This window comes from Notamacropus eugenii, chromosome 2 (assembly GCF_028372415.1).
Source record: "Notamacropus eugenii isolate mMacEug1 chromosome 2, mMacEug1.pri_v2, whole genome shotgun sequence".
NCBI lineage: Eukaryota > Metazoa > Chordata > Mammalia > Diprotodontia > Macropodidae > Notamacropus > Notamacropus eugenii.
This window is the reverse complement of record NC_092873.1, coordinates 358,457,319-358,480,525: the sequence shown is the minus strand read 5'-3', so window position 1 is coordinate 358,480,525 and position 23,207 is coordinate 358,457,319. Positions and strand designations below refer to the sequence as shown.

At 45.2% G+C, this 23,207-nt stretch overlaps 2 protein-coding genes across 9 annotated transcripts in view; both read right to left on the bottom strand.

Moving 5' to 3' along the window:
- Positions 1-1,290: 1,290 nt before the first annotated feature.
- Positions 1,291-10,164, bottom strand: CNP (2'',3''-cyclic nucleotide 3'' phosphodiesterase). Of its 3 annotated transcripts, none has more exons than XM_072646481.1 (5): positions 9,871-10,077; positions 8,348-8,428; positions 6,213-6,882; positions 3,474-3,613; positions 1,291-2,816 (listed from the first exon to the last, which is right to left on the bottom strand). In XM_072646481.1, exons 3-5 carry the CDS (start codon positions 6,823-6,825, stop codon positions 2,367-2,369), a joined length of 1,203 nt encoding a protein of 400 aa, XP_072502582.1. In that variant the 5' UTR covers positions 6,826-6,882; positions 8,348-8,428; positions 9,871-10,077; the 3' UTR covers positions 1,291-2,366. The 3 variants fall into 3 exon arrangements, with proteins under 3 accessions (XP_072502582.1, XP_072502583.1, XP_072502584.1); XM_072646482.1 differs by having other exon boundaries at positions 8,348-8,402; positions 9,871-9,968; XM_072646483.1 differs by lacking the exon at positions 8,348-8,428 and having other exon boundaries at positions 9,871-10,164.
- Positions 10,165-17,215: 7,051 nt separating this feature from the next.
- ODAD4 (outer dynein arm docking complex subunit 4) overlaps positions 17,216-23,207 on the bottom strand; it is a 97,153-nt gene continuing 91,161 nt past the window's right edge. For 5 of the 6 annotated variants that reach the window (XM_072646466.1, XM_072646467.1, XM_072646468.1 and 2 more), the window contains one exon: positions 17,216-17,651. In XM_072646466.1, coding sequence (XP_072502567.1) covers positions 17,407-17,651 — 245 coding nt within the window. In that variant the 3' untranslated portion in view covers positions 17,216-17,406. Of the gene's footprint in view, positions 21,775-23,207 lie in introns of all 6 variants that reach the window. The other variant, XM_072646469.1, reaches the window with a different exon arrangement.

Genomic DNA, 23,207 nt, shown 5'->3' with positions numbered 1-23,207 from the left:
TGTGCTTTAGCAGGTCTGTAGGTTAGCTAGTTGTAGAGGTCATGGCTTCTTCCAGCCCTTCCAGTTGATGCAGTACAGTGGCAAAGTAGAAAGAATACTGGCTCTGGAGTCAGAGGACCTAGGTTCAAATCCTATCTCTGACATTCCCTGTTTATGTTTCTGAGCCTCAGTTTCTTTCTCGTAAAATGAGAGGGTTAGACTAGAGAACTTCAGGGGTCCCTCCCAGTGTTAGATGGAAGATCCTATGATCCATTTGTAGAGTAGCTAGAGGTCCTAAGTCAGGGGGTCTGTATTACAGTAAAAAAATTAAAAGAACCTGAGTGTGACTCAACTGCCCGGTGACAGAGATTTCTGGTGATTTCTGGAGGTCCTTGTTTCCCATGCACCCCTTCTTACAAAGTCAGAAAGAACATTATCAGGGGAAGGCAGATGCTGTGCTTAGGCCCTGTTAACTTGTTTCTCATGGCCATCACCTGCCATATTTGATTCCGTCTGGGAAGAGAAGCTATGGTAGATTTGACTGAGTGAGTTACCCTGACTCCCAGGATCCTCCTGTGTAGTGCTTGACTGAGGTGGGGTCAGTCTACTCAGAACTTGACAAGCTTCCTCACCACTAGGGTCTTGTAATCAGCAGCCCTGGGAAGAGGTGAGAATCGTTGACTAAAAGTAATTTTGGGATGATCTATATCTCAGTTGTCCCGCCCATAAACCATGAAGGGCGAATGGATGTGCTTGGTGTCTGGCACCGCAGTACTTTGTCTTCTTGTAGATGCTATGCCCTTCACCCATCCCCAGTAGTGGGAGGGTGGGGGATGTCTAGGTACCAAGAAAGCGAGGGCAGGGAGACTAGGAGCCCAATGGGTGGCTTTTAGGCCCTTATTTTAAAGTGAGGTTTGTGAAGATCTTGAGTCTTTACTCTAATTGTGTCTGAAGTAGTGTTAATTTTGATGTGATCAGTGATGGATTTCTAAGGGAAACGGAAATGTGTCCTTGAGTGGCAAGTTTAGACCAGGGTCCCTCAGGAGTCTAGATAGGCAAGGCAAATAGGGGTGGTCTCTGTGTCTATCTCCCTTGCCTGGGCCAGCTTGCTTTTGCTCCTGCCCTTTTATGAAAGCAGGCACTGTTCAGCTGCCCAGCTTCCTTGCAGCTGTGGCTGGCCAGCCCAGAGACAGGGACGGATGGCCCCACAGACTGCGGGACAAAGCCAGCCCTGATAAAGTCCTAGTGGACAGAGAGTTGCCTTAGTTCCTCACTATGGAAGAGAAAGCAAGAAAGGCAAATGGCACACAATCAAGATTATAGAGTTTTATTTCATTAACAGTCTTACAATTTGGGGGATGGGGCAAAACCAGGATGTTTTAACTCAAATTCCAAGCAATTATGTTGAGAAACATGATGAGTAAGGTCCCATATTGCACAGGAGCCAGGCCAGAGTCAAAGCATAACACCAAGAAGGTTAGGTGAGAGAGGAAATGAAGTCTGCAAATCAGTGTTAAAACCCCCTTAGAGGAGAAGGCAGATGGAGGGGGGCCTTGCACAGCCTAGTGGCAGGGGAGCCTGGGTGGGACAGCAAGCCCCAGCCTTCCCCATGAATATGCAGTAATCCTGGCAGGCTTCCCAGTCTCTTTGGGCCTGAATTTCCCCATCTATACAGAGACTACATCACTAGAATGGGGTGAATCTCTGCCTAAGGCCTGCCCTCCTAGATAGGGTGATGCTACTATTATAGGGGGGCAGCTGTTTTACTGTCATGCACTTTCCTAGTCATCAATACAGTTCTTCTAGAGTCCCCTTATTTCCCCTGTCAGTTTCATCATGAAGATTTCTTCCTCCCTTTCCCTCTCCCCCCCAAAAAAAATAGTAGAGGAGAATGGGAGAATAAAGAGCTAGACTCAGGAAGGGGGAAGAGTAAACACTTCCCAAACCTTACAGCCAGCTCTAGGCTTCCTAGAACTGTAGTAATTAACAAAGAAGGTAAAAGCCTCGGGGGGTGGGGGAAGAGAGAGAAGAGAGGGGTCTCTTTCTCTCCCCGCCCTTCTAAACACATTTCTTGTGGAAGTGCTACATGCCTTCTCTGCAGAGTACACCAAGGGGAAGTGGAGCACCTTGGGACTAAAAGAACCAAGGAGAGCTGCTGCTAGATACTGGGTGAGTAGTGAAGGGGAGGGAGGTAAAATGTCCTGAGTCTCCCAAATGTTCCTTCTGACTTAGAGCATGAGGTGTTAGGTTAGAAAGGGGCAGTTACTTTACAAGTTTTGAAGTTAAAAGTGAGTTAATGACATAAAAAAATCAAGTGGAGGGCTGTGCCTCCTACTCACCCCCACGTAAGGAAGGGCAGTGAATAGTTGGAAAGGGTAGCCCATGGTCTAGATGATGGTACAAGATGACAAGGCACCTCCCTTTCGGCTGCTGTGCACGGGCACAGTTTGCCCTTTCCCATAGTATCCTGTGAAGATGGCCCTAAACTCTAACTTTTTGGTCAGACGCAGCATCCACTGCCCATTGCCCAAGGAGTAGAGCTTGCCCCGACCTAGCTCGCCCACTTCCTCTCCTTGACTCCCCCCCTTCTCTTGCCGAATCATCTCCAGTAGGTCTTCACCAGTCTGCACAGGCTTTATACCTGCTGCGCACCCCAGCGTGATGTGGGCACGGCTGCCTCGGGGCAGGTTGTCACTAGGTGTCAACTTGTCCACGTCCACTGGCCACAGCGGCAGCTCCTGCTCCCCCAACTCCACCCGGGCACCCATTGTCTTAGGCGTCACAAACAGCGCAGAGATGGTCAGGGTGAAGACCTTAGAGTAGGATTTCTTCACCACCTGAGGTAGAGGGGAAAGAAGAACAGGTGGTTTGACAGTGGGTTGGTCACCATGTCAGGGCCCCAGGAAAGGGAGAAAAAAAACCTGTAGGAAGTGGAAGGAGTATTATGGATGTTTAGGGCAGCCTAGGAGCACGGAAGAGGGAAAGTGGGAGCCAAATGGAGATAGAGAAGTTGCTGGGATAAAGCTTCCTCTGTCATGCTTGAGGTCTGAGGGTGATTGAGGTCTGAGGGTGAGAACTGGGGCAGTCAGAGGCAGAACACCTGCCACCAGTGTTTAACTGGTGAGACAGAAACGGATGTGGGAAAAGGACACTTCTCAGTTGACATCTGAGGTTCCCATGTGTTCCCACGTATTCTTAGTGGCTTTGGGAAATCTAGGCTCAGAAGATCTGTTCCTAGACTTGGTTTTTAGGAGGTCCTGGTAGGGGCATATCCCCACTGCATAGTTTTATCCAGCCAGTTTCGTTAGATGTAATAGCCACCAAAATGAAATAGGGAAGAGAAACTTCTTTAAAAAACCCTGTTCCCTGATTTCCCTTACGTCCATTGCTTAATTTCCTTTCAGCCTTGGCTTGGTAACTGTCTTTGGACTTTAGGTCCCCCTCTCCCCTCCCCACTCCCAGCCAACTCCCCCCAAATTAGCCCCAGCACTTACATCCTGCTGGGCATATTCATTGGCCCCATCCGCCTTCCCATAGTCACAGAACTTGGTGGTGCAGTGCAGCACCCCTGGAGGCCTGTTCACAAAGTAGGAAGCCAAGGCAATCTTCTCTTTACCTTCATCCCCAGACACAACTGGGGAGAGAGATGGAGGAAGGAGTACATCAGGAGAAGAGGTTACAGGGCCCTAACTTAAAGATAGCACCTCTGTCTTAGATCAGAGATTTTAAAGGGGGAAGGCTGATAAGGAAATGTGATTTGTTCATTTTTAATTTTCTGAGACTGAAATTTTATGTTGTTCTTTTTGAACCATCATATCTAGCTATCCTAAACACTCAGTAAAAAGACATTTCATGTTCCTAAATTAAGTTCATCTTAACACTTTTAAAGGGCACTAGTATTAAATATTTTTATATTCCCCCAAAATTTGGATATGCAGAAAAAAACAAAAAGCCTTGTATGTGTATAATTTGGTCTCTCTACCAAAGACCATAAAATTGTCAGAAGTGAGGGAATGTGGGGTTGTGGCACAAGAGTTGGAGTTTGGAAGGTCCAAGTTCAAATCCCATCTCACTTAGTAGATGTGGGACCCTGGGCAAACCACGTAAGTTTCTTGAGCCTTGGTTTCCTCATCTGTAAAATGGGGATTATAATAGCCCCTATCTCAGTGTGCTGTCAGAAATCAAAGTGATAATATATGTGAAGCATTTTGCAAACCTCAAAAGTGCTGTAGGAATGTAGTGTGGACTGTGTGTGCACCTGGGCCTCCTGGCTCCAACTTGCTTTTCCTTATGCTAAGCACTTTCCCTGCTCAAGTACACAAACTCTGGGAAATAGATTAGTGACTTCTAACATCAGTCCAATGATTTTTTTCATTCATTCATTTAAAATCATGATAAGAGCTACTGGCTGGGATTTACATCAATTTGAGGTCCCTTCTCTTGGGGTTGGGTTGCTCCCCAGGTTCAATATAAATCTGGTTAACTCCTTCCCACCCGATTCCTCACCTGGTATGTGTTGTTCTCACTGAGGTCCCTAGGCCTTATTTCAAAGGCTTACCCTAGATTCAGGCACCCCATTAAAGACTAAGTACTGCCCTAAGGTCTAGGTGTTTGGGAATGGGGGGGTGGGGAGAGCAAGGAAAAAAGGTTTTACAAGAGGCAATGTGGTACAGTAGAAAGAAATGAAAGGATATGGATTCAAATCCTGCCTGTTAGTATCAACAAGTCAGTTCCCCTCACTGGGCCTCAGTTTTTCCACGTATAAAATGGAGGGGTGGGGGTGGTGTTAGACTAAGTTGCTTCTAAAGTCTCTTCTAGCTCTAATTCTATGATTTTGTGTTTGGACTATCTAAGTTCACTATTCTCCCCAAAATGTCCCTGACTGTCCTGGGAATCAGGGTGTCTTTTTCTCTGTAAAGCCGTAAACTTTTTCGCTAAGGAGTGATTGCACTTTTCCATCCCCTCTCTGAGAGTGACCCTTCATGGTCTTGGCTTCCCTTCATTGATTCCTCCATTCCACATCTCAGGACATATCCCTTGTGTAGACCCAGAAAGCAGGCTCAGAAGTGATGTACCCTACCAGAGGCCACCGATCAAGTCAGAGGTAAGGAGATGCTCCACCTCCAGGGGCTCTATCTCTGGGCTTTGCTGCTCTCCCTTCTCTCCCAGTGGGTGACTGGTCTAAACGTTTCAGTTTCTTCGTTCTCCAAATCAGCCAGGGGGTCGATAATCCCAACTTGTTTCTAACTGCCTTCACAGTGAATCATGCCATTGATGTAGGGACTGTATTACATGCCTAGTTCTTCTAGCTTTGGCTTACAGGATTCCTTTAGGAAGAATAAAGGTTTGGTAGATGAGTGAATGACAGAGCCATTAACAAATGAAGGGGAAATCAGGGATGCTTGGAGCCACTGTCCTTAACTTCGCAAGTCTGAGGTCACAGAGAGCAAAGAGCTTTGGTCAGAGCCAGTAAGTGGGGGAAATGAAACCAGGACACCTCGATTCCAGTCCCAGTCCTGACCCTCAATCATTTTCCCTCTCCAGGCCTCAGGGTTCACATTTACAACAAGAAAGACTTTGACTAGATGGTCTCTAATACCCCCAAACAGTGTTATGATTCCAGTTTAGTGATACTAATAACAGCTAACATTTATAAAGCACTTACTATGTGCTAAGCATGCTGCTAAGCACTTTACAATTAACTCATTTGATCCTCACAATCCTTGGGAGATTGGTGCTACTACTGTACCCATTTTACAGATGAGGAAACTGAGGCAAACAGGTTAAGTGACTTCCCCCGGTCACACAGTTAAGTTTCTGAGGCCAGATTTGAAGTCAAGAAGATGAGTTCTGACTCAAGACCCAGCACTATGTATTATACCACCTAGCTGCCTCTCAAAAGTAGATGTCTGCAGCCAGATTTTAACTCAGGTCTTCCTGATTCCAGGCCTACTTACACTCTATCCACTGTACCACCTAGCTTCTTGAAAAAAAGTTACCAAGAGTTTGGTAACTTTTTAAGATATTAAAACCTATTTTTCAAGGCAGATGATGGAGAGGCAGTCCAATTACGTGCTGGGGCAGAGGATGGAGGGTGTGGGGGAGGATTACCATGATTGCCTTGGATTTGACTGTTTACTGCCTTGTTATCCACCCTGTGGATAAGAGAAGTGATCACATATATACAGGCCTGCTTTCCTGCCCACCCACCCCCCAAGCCCTGTCCTACATACAGTGCTTTATCTCCTTCTTGAAGGCCTTGTGGCTGCTCAGATCATCCAGGAAAGTCTGTCCAACCTTCTTCAAGCTCTCAGAACCTTTCTTGGTGAGGAACCAGCCAAAGTAGAGTGGCAGAAAGTCTTTCTCCACTCCAGGTTTCAGCTTCTTCAGATCATCGGCAGAGAGCTGCCACTGGTTCTTCTCCTTAAGCAGAGTGCAGTCCAGCCGCCATGATGTCTTAGGCTCCACCAGCACCACCAGGTACTGGTACCGGTCAGCAATGTCGAAGATCTTGTCCAGGCGGTCACGCTCATGGTGGGTGTCATCCACTACTAGGACGCTAATGTCACGGCGGCAGTAGATGTCCAGATCATCATCCAGCTGCTTGTATTCCTCATGGTGGGCAGTCTGGGAGCCTGGATTTATGTTGTAGGCATCAGCAGACACCATCTTGGTGCTATCACGATACCTATCCACGATGGCTCGGGCCAATGTGGACTTCCCACTGCCTGGTAGCCCACGTAGGACGAAGAGAGTCTTGCACTCACGAAATGTGTTCACAGTCTCCTCATCCGTCAGGAACGGAAACTGTAGTTCAGGCTTGTCCTTGGCAGCTGGGGATGACATCTTGCGGAAGAATATCTTAGGCAAGAATGTGTGACTTTTCCGAGAGAAACCTCTGTTCTGCAGGACCAGGGCAAAGACAAGGGAAGAATCAGGATGTCAATCTTGGCTGATCCCAGGGCTGATGACATCACTGATGACATCAGGTCAGTCGATGGTGGTCACCAAGTTGTACTGCTCACCACCTCTGGTTATCACAATTGCCCTCACCCCCTCTCCCTTTCAGCACCAGTGACAGACCCCAATTGAGGGATCTGTGCTTGGGACTCCTCCCCCATAAATCCCCAAAGACCCTCCCCACAATCCTGGAATTCCTAAATCAAGTTCCTTTCTTCCCTTTAATGAGCTTTAGTGAACCACTTTCTCCCCTACACCTCAATTGCTCCCTCCTTGAAGATAATGCTAGACTAGCTGGTCCCTAAGGGCTGTTTGGGCTTTGATTCTGAGACAGCTGTTACTGTAACAAACTTGCCCATGAACAAGAGGAATAAGTACACAAAAGAATGCCCTTTGCCTGCTTGGGCAGAGATAAGCCAGAACCCAGACACAAGACCGAGTGTGGGACAGCACCGGTGCCTCAGGAAGATGACCCTACATCCTGAAGTACCTTCATGTTCTGCCTCTAGCCTTATCTTTTTAATCTAATTAGACATCACTTTCCCCTTCCCATAGAAGTAACTCTAGTCAAAATGGCCTACTTGCTGTAACCCATACACAGGAATTCATTTCCTGCCTCTTTGCTTTTGCACATATCTGGAATGTTCTCCCTCCTAATTTCCACCTCTTGAAACCCCTGGCTCCTTTCAAGGCTCAACTTCAGTGTTACCTCAGACTCATTTTCTTTCCTGTTTTCCCCAGCTGTTAATGCTGTCTACACCCCTCCCCACCCATCACTGTAAAATAATGTAAAAAATTTTTTTACTAAAATATAGATCCCATATTTATCTGAAAATATGTTGTATCCTCCCAGTAGACTGTAAGGTCCTTGTGGGTAAAGAGACTGTCTCACTTTTTTTGTTGTATCCCAAGCACATAGAGGACAACAAATGCTTTTTTGATAGACTTAAGGTCCTTTTTTTTTTTTTTTTTTTTGGGTGGAAGGAGCAGTGACCAGACCACTTTAAGGCACAATCATCAGCTCTTTGGATTTCTGGGTACCTTCCCACTTATGTGGTTAGCTTGGGGAAAGACTGTGAAAGGTCTCAGCCGGCTCTTCCCCATCTTTTTTTTCTGAGGTTAGACCAGCTGGTCCCCAGGTGAGACTGCTCTCACCATATTTTCCTTTGGGTAGAGAGAGCCCAGCAAAATGTCAGACCTGCTCAGACAGTACAAGGGCAGAAAGCACATACCTTTTATCTTCCAGCTCAAGCTTTTAGGTCTGGGCTCTAACTTTTTTCATTTCTTACTTAGGAAATTCAATTCTGTAAATATTTATGGAACATATACTATGTATTTATAATGTCTGCCTTCAAAGGAGCTTACTGTACAATAAGGGGAATAAGACACACAGAAATAATTGGCATACCAGGGAGGATGGTGGCTATGCAATGGAGCGGTCCAGGCAAAGAGCTATGAGAAATCTGACAAAAGAAGAGGTCACCATCACCTGGGGGAGATCAGAGAAACCTTTATGGAGAAGGCCCACCTTGAGTCAGGCCTCTAAGAAATGGCCCGGTAGAACTGAGGACAAGGATAGGACAGACATTACAAAGGTTTGGGGGTCCCGATTCTCTGCTGGCCTTTTACCTGTTCTCACATCCCTCTCACATAAATGGTTCTTAGGGCCCATTCTGACCTCTTCAGCCTCCTCTACTAGGGTGGCATGTCATATACATTGTCACATAGTAACTGTAACCTTGCTGTGGGTTTCATGTTTTGTTTTGAATTTTATTACAAAGGATGTTTTGTTGAAATGGGGGAGGAGGGGAGAGGGCAGGCGGAATTTCCCTAAGTTGACTTATTAAAACAAGTTATCAGTAAAACTTTTTAAAAGTTCTCCATCCTGCCCAATTAAGAGTTCTCCTTTGGGGTCTCCGGTTTTTTGTAGCAAAACCAGAGTTGGGGAGCAGGGGGAGAAGTGTTTGTAATAGGCCACCCCCCCTTGGAACAATTGGTCAGGAGAAAATAATACTCTCTTGTCTAGAATGGGGGGGGCACAATAGCCCCACAGAGGAGCTGGTGGGGAAGGGGGGGGGGAACGAGGATTGGACAATTGGCTCCTTTCACTACCACTACAGCGGCCACCTCCTCCTCCTCTGCCCTCTTCCCCCGACAAAGTCATGGTCTGTGCGCCTGCCCTAGAGCGGGTAGCACGGGGCACCCAGGGTTCCGGGTCCTGCCTCGCATTTGAATCTCGATTTGCGGTTGGCACCTCTGGGGCTGCTAAATGAGAACTAGAACTAGTCTGCTAGCAGGAGAACAAAAGCCCGAGCCCCCTGCGAACCCACAGCTCCAGCCCCTCCTCCTCACCTCGCCGAAGGCTTAGTCTGCCAACTGCCCAAGGCCAAGGGCCAGCGGGCAGCGGAGCCGGGGCCGGTTCTCGGTCCCCGATCCTGGACAGTACCCGTTGCTGGCAAGTTCCTCCCCGAACACTTCTGGGAAAGAGCTTCCTTTCCATTCAGCCCACGGGCAGAGCACAGCCTGGATAAGACTCCGGTGTGCTGGATCCCAGCCCACCCTGCACCCCGCCCTGGGCCAGGCTGATCCCAACACGTCGCCTCGGGCACGCTTCAGACTAATGGAAGGTGCTAACTTTGAACCTCGCAATCCCTTCCTCCCCCCACCCCCAAGAATCGGACACTACAAGCAACATTGTACCCATCTGACAGATGGGGAAACAGTTTCAGAACCCGGGTCTCTGGACTGCAGAAGCGAATCATCATCCCCGGGAACTGGGTGTGGGGGGAAGCTGGAAGTGTTGGGGAGGAGAGCACCCCATCACCCCTCCCTTCCCCCAGGCTCGAAAACAACAGGTTTGATTCTACCTCGTTTCTGGGTCTGCACCCTGAGCCAGCACCTTCCCCAACCCTTGAACCCCACCCCACTCACCATGATGAAGAGGGGACGCGGCTCCGCCTCTGCAAAGGGCTCTACCGGTAGCCCCCGGAGCTGAGAGGAACTCGGCGACCCCCAGCCCCGGGGGGTTTTACATACTCCTGGGTAGGAGGGCGGAGCCACATGGCCCTAGGCCGGGCCCCTCGTGCGCCTGCGCACAGACCCACTCTACCTCCCCGCCCCGGGAATCGAAACTAACTTAGGTACCACCCACTCCGGCCTGCACATGCGCGCGGTGGCCCCGAAGTGTGCAGCGGCCCAGCGCTGCACCTGTGAGGTCTGGTCTCCTTCCGAGGCCACGGGCAGGGGCGGAGCAGTCCGCAAAGCCCAGGTGCGCCAGTGCTGCCCCCGCTAACAGTCGTCTGCGGGGAGCTCCAGTCACCCGGCCAGGCCGGCGGCCCGAGGAAGCGCTCTACGTCCCTGATTATCCCAGGAGGACTGGTTTCCTGTGCCATCCTAGCATTTTATCTTATGCGCTGACATTATGCTGAACGGGAGACCGTTGGCTTCGCCAGACTGCCAGAGGGTGTCCCTGGTACAAAAAGCAACAACAGGATGAAAGGAAGAAGGTCCTCTCAGTCAGTGGCCTGACCGGAGTTCCACCCCGGGGTTCCAGAAGCAGGGGGAACAAGCTCTGCAAGCCTGTGCCTGACCTTCCTGCCTTTCCTTCTCCCAAGCCGGGATCCCTCCGGATCTGTTCCCCCATTCTCCCACTTAAGATGGTCTGCTGTTATACAGTCTCAACTCAGTTGTGAAGATCCATTTATTCCTTCTTTAAACATTTATTAAGTGTATTCTGTTCTGAGAGTAGTACAAAGTTTAAATAAAAGGGATCCCTGTCTTCATGCAGCTTACAGCCTTGTAGGGGGATTAGACACAGATATAACAAATATTATGATGTGATGATAGGTGATAGGCGATGTTGGAAGCAAAAGGTCCTATTGATGGATGCATCCGATCTAGGAAGGCTTCCTAAGGGAAGTGGCATTTGAAATGGGCTTCATAAAGAATGCTTAGGGATCCAGTAAGTGAAATGGCATAGAGAAGGGTTTAAACAAAGGACAGGGCAGGAACCTCAAGCACGTGGAATACTTAAAAGTCTTTGAGCCACCATACCCTTCTCCAAGGAGGTGGCCCCAGCTAGGCAGAGAGGAAATGAATTTAGTTGTCTCAGCTGTATCACCCTCCTTGGGATGGTCATCTATTCTGAGAATGTTGCTGCAAAAAGCTCCTGCCTCTGGGTTAATTGGCCCAGACTCAGGGATTTGAATTTATGAAGCAGCTGTTTGGGTTAGGAATGTCCATTTCTCAGCATTGCTGTTTGATGATCAAAGCTCAAGGAAAGAAACAACATGGAAGAAGCAGGACTTTGAGCTCCAGTCTCAGGCTTGTCTAGGTTAAGTGTTAAGTTCTTGCTACCATGCTGTCACTACTGGGGGAGGGAATGTGGTAGGGAAGAGGGAATTTCTTTTCTTCTCTTGTTAGTTCAAGGGAAAACTGATGTTGACTGTGTCCCAACAAAAAAGAACAGAAATGTCTCCTTGCTCCTTATAGCCAACACAGTAAGCAGTTGTTCCTGGCCCAGTTACCTAACCTGTATGATACAATCTTCCTCTTTCTCCTCCCCAATCCTTCACAGGACCAAGGAACCAACCAAGAACCTCTGGTCCTTCATGCCCTTTAATGAGGGGACAGAGTTTGTATCCCTACCCATGGAATGAAAGCCCACATGTTCACCACATTTCCAGATGGGAAATGCTCTAACCAATTCCCCTGATAAAACTGGATATGATTGAGGAGAAGAGTGTCACAGATAATCCCAAAGATAAACACAGGTGTCCAGATAATCCATGGTGTCATACACAGAGGGTGAAGTCAGAAGGATAAACAAGTTATAGACAAATTTTGATGCCACTTCCAAAAGAGAATTCATTCTCATTTCCCCAAATCCATCCTGCCTCCAAACTCCCCTATTTCTGCTAAGAGTATCTCCATCCGTCCAGTCACCCCAGGATCACAATCTGAGAGTCATTCTTGTAACCATTCTCTTGCTCTCATCTCCTATATTTAGTTGGTTACACAATCACTTTTGAGTCCATCTTTCTACTCCCATGGCCATCAACCTGGTTCAAGGCCCCTATTACCTCTCCCCTGGACTATTCCTTACACCTCCGAATTGATGCTGATAGATTACTGTGTTCTAAGTCTCTTCCCTCTCCAATCCATCCTCCACACAGTTGTCAAATTAACATTCCTAAAATAGCAGACCTGATCATGTCTCCTGGTAAAGAAGTTTCAGTGGCTCCCTCTTGCTTCTGAGATAAAATGCTTGGCATTTAAAGTTCATCACAATCTGCCTCTGACTTATTCATAACTCTCCCTTGTGCTAGCTGCTCTCCAGCCTACTTTCAATTCCCTATCATTCCCCATCTCTTGCCCCTAGGTCTTTGCAGAAGCAGTCTCCCTTGCCTAGCCCGTACTCCCTCCTCACCTCTGCCCCTTGGAACCCATGTCTCCCTTTGAGGATGAGTGCAGCTGCCACCTCCTACAAGAGGGCTTTCCTGAGCTCCTCAGTGCTTGCTACCCATCTGAAATTACCTTGTATTTGCATTCACATGGTTCCCTCTCGGCTCATTGAATTTTTTTTACTCTGTATCCTTAGCACCTAACACAGTCCCTTAAACAAGTACTTAACTCTCTTGTTGAATTGAGTAAAAGGGATAAGGATGGTAGCTGATGTGGTGGTGAAGAAGATCTCGAAACTAAAGAGTGTAAAGAGAGAAGAGGGCCATTTTCTCATTTATAAAAGAAGAGTTTGAATATGAAAATGTGTTTAATAGAAGTGTATGTGTAGAACCCATATAAGATTGCATGCCGTCTTGGGGAGGAAATCTGGAATTTATGGGATTGTTGAAAACAAAACAAATACATCAATAAGTTTTGGGGGAAAAATAAATAAAATGAGGGTTTGGATTAGACCAGGCCTGCACAACCTGTGGCCCACAGAACCACTTACAGCAAGCCAGTGGATTTTGGGCTGCTGCATGTTGTGCAGGCCTGGAATGGGTAGTCTCTTTTAAAAGTGCTTCACTTTTAAAACCAATGATCCTGAGCTAAGTTCAGATTCCTAAGGGTCACCTACATAAAGCAGCCAGAAGAGGATGAAGAGCCATCAAAGGAGCCAGCTCAGAACCACTCTGCTCTTAAAGATGGGAGAACAAAGATGGGAAACTAGATGATACAAGGAGGAGATTGTGGCTTAATGTCAGGAAGACCTGGGTTCCAACCCTTCAGACACTTACTGGCTGTGTGACCTTGGGCATATTAGTTTACCTCTGTCTGCCTCCGCTTCTACATCTGTAAAAAAGAAAATGGTAATAATAATAGCACTTACCTCACATGGTCGTAGTGAGGATAATAACATATTGAAAGCACTGGGCAAAATTTAAAGGGCAATACAAAATGCTAGCTACTATTATGGTGATTATTATATTAAGATTATATTAAAATAGAGGGTATGAACAACTATGTTAAAAAATACAGAGATCAAGGGAGGGGCAAAGATCCATGAATCTCTTTCTCTCTCTTCTCATATCCAGTTGCTTTCCAGTATGTGAGAGAGTAAATTCATCTGTATATTGTGGAGGGAAATGAATTCTGGGAGCCAAAAGGCAAGTGATTAAGGAAGTGGTGATATAGGGCATAAGCAGATATTTCCAAAAGTTTAACAGTGAAGGGGAAAATGAGAGACAAGGACTGAAACTGAACAGGCTAGAAGGGTCAAAGAATCATTTTTGTGCCATGGCCCCTTTGGCAGGCTGGTGAAACCCAATGTTCCATTCTCAGAAGTGTTTTTAAATACATAGGATTAGAAAGGGAAAACAGTTATATAGAAAGTTACACACACACACACACACACATATATATAATATATACACATACATACATACACACACGTCACACACTCTATCTATAGATGTATATATAGATGTAGTCTATTGTAAATTCGCTGGGCCCAGATTAAGACCCAGGTTAAAAAAAGGTTTGCTGGATTGTTTTTTAAATTGGCATTTTTTTTGGAGGGGTAGTTAGGAGTAGGAAAATCAGAGAGTGTTTGTAGGTAGATGGGACTGACAGTGGCAAGGGAGAGGTTAAAGTTTTATTAGGAAGGATGACTGCTGGAGCAGGAGTCATAGAGGAGGTCAGAGGGAATGAAATCAAGGGCCCAAATAGAGAGGATTAGGCTTAGTGAGTAATAAAAATAATACATGTTTTGTGACCAAAACAAGGGGTGCTAGGTCTTGCAAGGGACTTTTTAGACTTTTTTTTTGCCTCTTTGATGCATCTCTGGATATTTTCTTCTGTGGCTTCTAGCAAAGACACTGCTCTTCTCTTGTTTGGCTGCTCGTCTTTCCATCTCACTTTCTGGATCATCCAACTCTAATTCAAAGCATGAGTGTTTTCCAAGGCTCCATCTTGGGTCCTCCTCTCTCTCTACATTCTATGTGATCTCAAGCACACTCAAAAGTCAAATTATCATCTCTACGCAACTGTCTCTCAAATACATACGTATATATTTATATATACATACATCATCTCTATGCAACTGTCTCCTATATATGTGTATATATATACATACATACATATATCATCTCTATACAACTGTTTCATATATATATATATATATATATATATATATATATATATATATATATATATATATATATATATATATATATTTTTCCCTCTCTCTTGCGCTCCAGGTCTGTGTCTCCAAATGCTTGCTTGTTTGATATCTTTAGCTGTCTATCCCATCAGCATCTTAAATTCAGCGTGTCCAAAGTAGAGCTCATTGCCCTCCCCGCAAACTTGCCTCTCCCCTAAAATGTCCAGTTTCTGAAAAGGACACTGCCATCCTTCTAGTTATCCAGGTCCATAGCCTTTATCTTCCCTGTCCCTTACTATTCATAACCAGTCACTTGTCAGATCCTCTCTCCTGCTCTTTTTTTTAGGCACTCCTTATCATAAGCTCCCAATCTGTTTGTCTCCAGCCTCTCCCCCTCTCTGATTCATCTTCCACATGGCTGCCAGGATTATTTTCCTAAGGCACAAGTCTGACTGTATGACTTCCATGCTCAAAAATGTTCAGGTTGCCCATTGCTTCTGGGAGACTCTGAGACCAGAATCCAAGTTCTGTGTGATCTGGAATCCCTTCCACAACGTACCCCCCAAAGTAGCCCATCAGCCTTTGCCTGAAGGCCTCTACTGAGGGGGAACCTCCTCCACCTTGAGGCCACCCATTTTACTTTTGTATCATTCTGTGTCATTCTGATTTTTAGGCAGTCTTTATCATCACTTCTTCTCAACTTCTACCCATTGCTCCTATGTCTGCCCTCTGGGACCAAGCAACGTCTAAGCCCTCTTCCATATGACAATCTATCAAATGCTTGAAAGTAGGCAGTCTACCCTAAGCCTTCTTTTCACACTAAACGTCCTCATTTTCTTCACCTAATCCTCCCTTGGCATGATCTCAGCCTCCTCCTCAGCTTATTTATGGATTGCTCCCCTCTAGACACCCTCTAGCTTAGACCAGTACAACTTGGCAGTAGGTAGGGACGAACATTAAAATAGGCTAAATTTCTTTGGCCATAGATAGGTTAGACCGGAGAGACTGATGTTGGTTGGTTGCCAAGGGTCACATGACAAACAGGAGAGCGTGTCAGGGGTAACTCAATCCTTTGGAGAGTTACCATATGTTGTGCAGGCCTGCTCTAGCTCTTCAATGTCCTTCCCAAATTGTGGTCCCCAGAATTGAACACAATACTCTGGATATCTGATGACAAGAGCAAAATGAGATCTATCCTGGTGCATATGATCACCATGCCTCTCTTAAGGCAGTATAAGAATAAATTTGTTTTGTTGAATACCATAATACACTGATACTTTAAACTTGCAATCCACTAACAATGCCAGATCTTTTTCAAGTGAATTGCTATCTAGCTTTGCCTCATCAACCCTCTTCCCCACCTCCATCTTGTACTTGTGAAGTTGATTTTTTTATACACAATTATATGTCTTTATGTAGTCTATTAAATTTTATCTTATCAGATCCAGCCCAGTGTCCCAGTCAAGATATTTTTGGATTATGACTCTCTTATGCAATAGGTTAGTTATATCCTCAAGCTCTGAAGTCTCCGCACATTTGGTAAGCATGCCACCAATGTCTTTAGATCCAAGCCATTTATAAACATTTTAGATAGCACTGGCCTAGCGCAGATCCCCAAGGTCCTACTTTGAAGGTGACATTGAATTATTAATGACTACTCTTTGGGTCTGGCCATCCAACTATTTCCCAAGTTAACTGTGCTATCATCTAGCTAGCCCTATGTCTCCATCTTGTTCATAAGAACAACAATAGGACTGGTAGACTTAGAACTTCATTGCATTGCAAGGACTTAAAAAATTCCCAATGGTCTCTTAAGGCAAAATGCCTTCCACATCCAGGGAAAGAACTATGGAATTCAATCAAAGAATGAAGCAGACCATTTTCTTTTGTATTATGTTTTGGTTTGTTTTATGATTTCTCCCATTCATTTTAATTCTTTTATGCAACATGACTAAGGTGAAAATGTATTTAATAGGAATGTATGTGTAGAACCTATATAAGATAATACATGATCTCAGGGAAGGAGTGGGGAGGCAGGGGGGAGGGGGGGGAAGGAGAGGGAGAGAGGGAAAAAATCTAAGATATATGGAAGCGATTGTAGAACACTGAAAACAAATAAAATTTTTAAAAAAAGCATTTTACCCTGTAAAAAAAAAGGAGACTGTCAAATGGTTTGCTAAAATCCAAATAAACTATACTTTCAGCATTCCCCTTATGGAGTCCCTCCTCACCTCCAACACTCATTTCTTAAAGGCTCAGTCTAGGTACCAGGTACCTCCTCTCTAAAGCCCTCTTGGACCTCCACAGTTGTTAACATTATTTCCCTCCTCAAATTACTTCATATGTACTTCTTTGGGTCCATATTGTATCTTCTCCAGAGGAGAGGAAAGAGGAGCTATTTCATGTTTGTATCTGCATCTCTTGTGCCTAGCACAGTGCCTTATACACAACAGATAATGTTTGGTGTGCTGAATTGACTTGACTGTCTGCTTTCCCCTGGTGTTTCTCTCCATAGCTTTTGGGCAGGGTCTCTCTGACCATTCTGAGGTCCCTAATACTCCAATGACAGCCAGGATGAGCACTGCAGTACCCTAAACCAATGCTAGTAATTTCACTCCCAGGGTCTCTTCTGGGAATGAAAGTAGGAAAACACGTGATTAAAAATCCAAAGTCTAAAAGAGGGAAAATATGTATTTGAAGAGTAATAAATGAAGGGCAGGAAGAGAGCCCAGACTGTGGAAAGCAGACTTTTTCCTTTAAAATGCTCATCTTTACATTACAAACCATTGACAAGTGAGTCCCGAGGACCTAGGATGTTTCCTTCCAAGCGCCAAGGCTCACAAATGGAGTGTTCACTGCTCATCTCATTCGGCATTTTCACCTTCTGTTTCTTCTTCCCTACCCTCCTCCTCCTCCTCTTCGTCCTCTTCCACCTCTTCTTCCTCTTCTACCTCCTCTGGTCCAATTTCCTCCCTCTTCATCCCTTCCCTTTCCCTACTCTTTTTCCCATTTACCTTCTTTTCATCTTTCCCACCCCTCTCTGAGTCATCCAAGTCCCCCTTTTCTTTTTTCTCATTTTCCCCAACCTCAGGATCTTCATATACTTCATCTAAAAAGAAAAGAAAAAAAGAAAAGATTCATTAAGCTCAATTGCCAGGCAGGGAAAACCAATCTGTAACCTCAGGGTTAATACTGCTGAGAAGTGAGACACTCAGAAGAACAGATATTTTATTAGAACTCTAATTGAGGTTCATCTCTACTTCTCATCTAAGAACTTAATGCCTGTGGGTGTAAGAGGGGACAAGGATGCATGCAGGGGAGGGCCTGGATAGGGATAGGATCATAGCCCGAGGGCTGGAAGGAATCTTAGGGGGTCACTGAATCCAACCTTTTCATTTTGAGGGGGAAGCAAATGAAGCCTAGAGGAGTGGTTTGCTCACTAATGGCCAGTCTGTGATTCAAACTCAGGTCCTCTGACTTCAATCTCCTCCCCTTTCCATTCCTGTGTGTTCCCAAGGGGTAGAATTTCATTTGCTGTACTCTGTAACTTCTCTGAATGAGAGGACTCTCAAGGATGTGTGTTGATTATTGAGTGGGAAGCCTTGGGTGGAATATGAGCTGCCAGCCAAGAAAAGAGTCGAACAATTCAGTCTGACTGGAGCGCTGTCAATCCCAAGAAATCCTTTGCCAAAAAGCTTGTGCACCTTCTATTTCTGGGCAGCCTTTCCCTGGGACACCCGCCTCTGGTTCCCAGGAACTTCAATGGGGATCACTTGGGAGTCTGATCCTCCCCACTACCTCAGGGAAGACTAAAACATGTGCTCGTGTGCTGCCGCCTTCAGTCCCAAGAAGGAAGTGCAGGATGAACACCCCCGTTTGGCAGAGAGGAAGGAGTCTGGTGACTTTATTCCTGATGGATTCTTTAGAAAGCTCTCATGAGAAGGCTAATAAAAACTATGGTTTTGTCATCCTCACCCTCATCCAGTCTCGAAGGAGAAGGAAGGGCAATCCATTTTCAAGCACCCCCATCTTTAGACCTGCAACATTTCTCAGGGCAGCCGTGGCTATTCTCCAGCAAGAAGGGCACAGCTAAGAGCCCCCTTTTTTGTGAGGTTCATTACATTTCTCATTGAATATGCTGGCTTTGTCTAGGAGAGAACAGGGGGATCCTACTTTGTTTTCAGGCACGTTGGCAACAACTCCCAAAATTAAACCATAACCTTCTAGACGACATCCTTGATTCCCTGTGTGACAAGACACACAATGTCCTGTCTATCCTCTATGCTTATCTGCTAGAACAGTGGGAGGAATGAACAGCAGGTTCCAGCTGACCCACATCCTCATGGCCCTGTAGTATTACACCCTGTTACAACTTTGCAAATGAGAACATTGTCAAATTCCTCTTAGACAGCTTCAGCTGGCTGTCCCCACTGGCATGCCCAATTGAACTTGGGTTCAAAACCAAAGGGATTTTCCCCCTAAACTGATCTCTCTCCCTAACTTCCCTAAGTTGTTGAAGACATCACTACTCTTCCCATCAGATATGTCATCTTCCAATCATATAATTTATTCCAATCATATCTGAAGGCATCTAGATAGTGTAGTGGCTAGCGCTCTAGACTTGGAATCACAAAAACTTCAGTTTCAATCACAAGTCAGACATTTATTAAACGCCTGACCCTGGGCAAGTCACAACTTCTGGCCGCTTCAGTTTCCTCTTCTATCAAATTGGGATAATAACACCTACCCCACAAGTTTGTTGTAAGGATCCAATGAGAAAACATACGTAAAGCATTATGTAAATGCTATCATTGTTATCATCAGCACCAGCTTCGCAGCCTCAGCCACTCCTCACATCTCTTCAGTTGCCAAGTCTTGTCAGTTCTACTTCTATAATGTCTCTCACATATGCGCCACAGCCTCCATTCTAGTTCAAAGTCCTTGGCCCCTCTTGTGGTCCCCCTACCTCCAGTCTTCCCTCTTTCTCTAATCTTTCATTCAGCTGCCAGTGATATTCTTTTTCTGTTGTTAAATCAATTTGTTTTCGGTTTTCAACAATCACTTCCATAAATTTTAAATTTTCTCCCCCTCCCTCCCCAAGATGGCATGCAAAATCTTATATGGGTTCTACACATACATTCTTAATAAACACATTTTCACATTAGTCTTGTTGCATAGAAGAATTAAAACCAATGGGAGAAACCATGAGAAAATAGTCTGCTCCATTCTGCATTCCGACCCTATAGATCTTTCTTTGGATGTGGATGGCATTTTGCATCGAGTCCTTTGGAAATGTTTCAGGTCCTTGCATTGCTGTGAAGGGCTAGGTCTATCAAAAACAGTGCTCACACACTTACTGTGTACAATGTTCTTCTGGTTCTGCTCACTTCACTCAGCATCAGTTCATATAATAAACCTTTCCAGGTTTTTCTGAAGTCTGCCTGTTCGTCATTTCTTACAGCACAACAGTATTCCATTTCATTCATATACCACAACTTGTTCAGCCATTCCCTAGTTGATGGGCATCCCCTTGATTTCCATGCCAGTGATATTCTTAAAGCACAGGTCTAACCATGTCACTCACTCAAGAAGCTCCTCAGTCTCCCTATTGTCTCTAGGATAAACCGAAACTCCAGTTTGGCATTTAAAGCCCCTCCCAGTCTGGCTTCAGCTGCCTTTCCCAAATTTATTGTGCTCTCCTTAGTACACGCTATGTTCCAACCAAATTGGTCTTCTCACTGCTTACTATCCCACCTTTGCACAGGCTGCCTCTCCCCCCCGGCCCCCATGTACCTCCTCCTCTAGGATCTAGATTCTTTCAACTTGAGCCCCACTTGTAGTCGTCAGGCTTATCCTGATCCTCCCCGTTGTTAATGCCCTTTCTCACCCACACACTCTAAATTGTTCAGCATTTACTCAGCAGATATTTTATTCTTACAAATGATTGCAATACATATTGTTTTCCCCAAGCAGAATGTAAGCAACTTGAGGACAGGGACTGTTTGTTTTTGTATCCCCAGTGCCTTTGCACAATGTCTGGCACATAGTCAAATGGATCTGTGATCTCATTGATTCAGTTCCCTCCAATGATGGAAATCAAAACCAATCCATACTTGTTTATCATGTGCAACTCTCACCCATGTCCTCCCAAAAGTTCACCACAAGGGGTCCACCCAATGTGCTGGATGTGTCTACTGTCACCTCTTGCTCTTGCCTCTTGACCAGTCTGTCTTCCCTTCCAGTCATATAATTCTTTGATGACATCCTCATTGGTTACATGTTGCCACCTGGCACCACGGACCTAGTTCTTCTGAAGCAGTGGTATTCAATATCTTACTGCCATCCAACAATACTGATAAAACCTTAGTGTTGAAAAGGTGGATGAAACCTGAGGTCAGTAAAAGAGCTTTGCAATGTCCTGAAAGCAATCTAGCTTGTTCTCTCCCCTTTCCATGATGAGCCCAGCACACTGTCTATCCATACTGTCAGTCCCAGGTACACATACTATTGGATAAGTTCTCTAAGGTATACATCTAAATGAATGTTGAAACCTGGGCAATTGACATTTTTCCTCTGCTTGATCTTTCCTCTATGGATGGACCAGACAGAGTCCTTGGGATTACAGATCTCTTCCAGGAGGCTCTGCATTGTCTCAAAGCTTCATGCTATCACCCCAATGTTATCTTCAAACAAGGGAATCTGGAGGACCCCCACTATTCCCAGAGAATCAATCCTTCCTCAACAGAGCACTTGCATCATGGTGGTAAATACCTTTGGGAGGCATACAACTATCTCCATGTTTTATGTCGTCTGATGTTTACTAGCAGAGGGTCCTTGAACAGGATGACTTCTGTTGTTCCATCTTTGAGGGACTCCTGAATGATCTTGATGTGTGGAAAACAAGTACATGGAGCACTTATATTTTCTGTACCTTTCATTTAGTTATTTAATTGTGATATGGTAAAGACACAGTCCATTGTTGAATAATGCTTGTGAAAAACTTGTTCCCTATGACTCATAAAGATTTTATGGGGACAAGATAGAATAGATAAGGTAAGGAATCTCCCTCTACCAATGCAGGGCAGCATCTTCTTCCCAACTTAAGAGTCTCAAAGAGAGCACTAAGGAGTTAAGTGACTTGTTCAGGATCACACAGCCAGTATGTATCAGACGTGGAACTTGAACCCAGGTCTTCCTGGATGTGAAGTCAGTTCTTCTGCTGCCTTCGCTGCCTTCACACACACATACCCACATATACACATATGTATACACACACAGAGAACAGCAGAAATAGTTACTGATCTCTCCACTTTTACATTGATATTAATATATTTATTATAATATATAATAATAAATATGAGGTATATTTATTATTATATACATTTTTATATTAATAAAAGTCTCAGCTTCCCCCCATACTTTTAGTATCTTCCTGTCCCTTTAGATACCTTGCATGTTTTCTTTTGATGACCTTACAAATGTATCGCCCCCAGCACAGAGCTTTTCTTGGTACGCTGGACTTGATCTAAGCCAGTTGTTTTTCCTGTCTGAATTCTCTTTAGGGCCATTAAGGCACCTCGGGGACTATCATGATAGGTCCAGGTATGATGATTTCTACTATCCTTGATGGCGAAAACTTTGTTGAAATGGTTTTTTCAAATCTTTTCCATTTTTCTTCTATTGTAGTCCTCTTTTCACAGCCATCCTTGAATGCCATTTGGATGACTTTGCTTAGTACCTATATTGCCATGTTTTCTTTAAACTGTTCTTATGCTCCATTACTTCTGATTTTTGAGATGTTGCTAGTCATAATCTCATGGTACAGAGTAAGCACAAATAAATGCTTGTTGAAAAAATGTTGTATGATAGAATAATGACTGGGATCTATAGGCACCCAGACTGGGCCACACCTTCCACAGACCTGATTCTGTTCTTGTGAATATGAATGCCGTCTCTGCCCCTCACTAGCTGCAATTTGGTAGGGATAAAAGGTAGGCCAAGAGAATTTCCAGGGGGTTGCTCTCACCGTTGGGGGACAAGAGGTTATTTTGACCTTCAAGCCTATTACAGTATACTCTAGCACCCTGGTCTCCCAGTACTCACAGAATACATTCCATTGCAGCTCACACATGGTCAGTGAATGAGCCACCTCCCACCACCTCTACCCCATTCCTGTGTCATCACTGTCCTGTATTACTCTCATCCTACAAGTAATGACTCCTCCATGACCTGCAGATGTGCGGATGGATGGAGCCTGCCAAGGACACAGTGGACACGGAGTAAGATTTCCCATTTGGATCACACTTTTTAGTTACATGATCCTTTTAATACATGATTTAGTTTCATGGTAACAGTTGGCTTTTGGAGTCATTAAATATGGGTTTAGATACTGATTTTGCCACTTACTACCCATGACCCTGGCCAATTCACACACCTCTCCAAACCTCAATTTCCTCTCCTAGAAAATGAAGTTGAACCAGACTTTCTCTGAGGTCCCTTCTGGCTCTGATTCTATAATTCTATGCTCTGAAAAAGACTATGCAGGGGAAGACTGAGATCCCCTCCCCAGGTAGTTCCCCAGCATCAGATGGACCAGAAGGAAAGACCTGAGGTTGATGACCAGAAACTAGGCTTAAAAAGCTCAGGGGTTGTGGCCAGCCTCTTT

Coding starts and splice junctions, on each gene's coding strand:
- CNP (XM_072646483.1), bottom strand. Junction 3,614..6,212: donor CAAGAAGGAGATAAAGCACT/GTATGTAGGACA, acceptor CTCTCTCCCCAG/TTGTGTCTGGGGATGAAGGT. Junction 2,817..3,473: donor ATGAATATGCCCAGCAGGAT/GTAAGTGCTGGG, acceptor CCTCTACCTCAG/GTGGTGAAGAAATCCTACTC.